This window comes from Geospiza fortis, unplaced genomic scaffold, assembly GCF_000277835.1.
Source record: "Geospiza fortis unplaced genomic scaffold, GeoFor_1.0 scaffold1917, whole genome shotgun sequence".
NCBI lineage: Eukaryota > Metazoa > Chordata > Aves > Passeriformes > Thraupidae > Geospiza > Geospiza fortis.
Window position 1 is genome coordinate 23,875 of NW_005054961.1, and position 1,025 is coordinate 24,899.

At 65.1% G+C, this 1,025-nt stretch overlaps 1 protein-coding gene across 1 annotated transcript in view; it reads left to right on the top strand.

Moving 5' to 3' along the window:
- Positions 1 to 359, top strand: part of LOC106632131 (amiloride-sensitive amine oxidase [copper-containing]-like) — a gene marked incomplete at its 5' end in the record, with an annotated part of 2,207 nt that extends 1,848 nt beyond the window's left edge. The window contains one exon of the mRNA XM_014311526.2: positions 351 to 359. Coding sequence (XP_014167001.2) covers positions 351 to 359 — 9 coding nt within the window. The remainder of the gene's footprint in view (positions 1 to 350) is intronic.
- Between the last annotated feature and the right edge of the window lie 666 nt (positions 360 to 1,025).

The window sequence follows — 1,025 nt, forward strand, 5'->3', positions numbered from 1 at the left end:
GACAGGGGACACCGGCCGGGGCTGGGCTGTGCCCCACGGGACAGAGACGGCACAGCCGGTGTCACCTCCCCGGCCCCGGCACCACGGGGACACTGTGCCACCGGGGCGTGGGACATGTCACACCGTGTCACACGCTGCCATGGGCCAGGCCCAGCACAGGCGGTGTCACCTCCTCTGACCCCGGCACCGTGTGGCACCCCAGTGACACTGCGGTGTGGGATGTGTCGCACTGTGCCACCTGTCAGGCTCAGGAAAGGCAATGCCAACCCTTCCACCACCATGTGGGTCACTGGTGCCACCAGGACACCGGCTGTGGGACACTGCACAGTGTCACACACAGTGTCACACAGTGCCAGTAAAGGCAATGTCACCTCCTCTGTTGGCACTGGCACCACGAGGACTCTGGTGCCACCAGGACACCATGGTATGGCTCATGACACATTGTGACACACGGTACCACCTGTTGGGCCCAGTAAAGGTGATGCCACCCCTTCAGCCACCACACGGGACCCCAGTGTCACAGGGACAGCACGGTGTGGGACATGTCACATGATGCCATGTGCTGGGCTCAGTAAAGGTGATGTCACCTCCCCTGTCCCCGTGCCTCTGCCTATGCTGTGGCCACCAGGATGCCCCAGCCCCATCCCCAGTGTCACAGTGTTCAGTCACGGTGACATCCGAGGCCATTGTCCCGCCCCGCAGCTCCCAGGAGGTGACACACAGAGCCGAGGGTCTCTGTCTGGTTTATTGGGGCACCTACGCGAGGGTGACATGCAGGGGTGACACGGGACAAACATAGCACACGCTACGGGGCGGCCGGGCAGTGCAGCCCCCGGAGCCCTGCGTCCCCTCCCTGTGCGGGGGTGACACTGCCGTGTGTCCCCTCGCTGTGCGGAGGTGACACTGCCGAGTGTCCCCCGGCTCTGCGGAGGTGACACTGCCCAGTGTCCCCCGGCTGTGCGGGGGTGACACTGCCGTGTGTCCCCTCGCTGTGCGGAGGTGACACTGCCGAGTGTCCCCCGGCT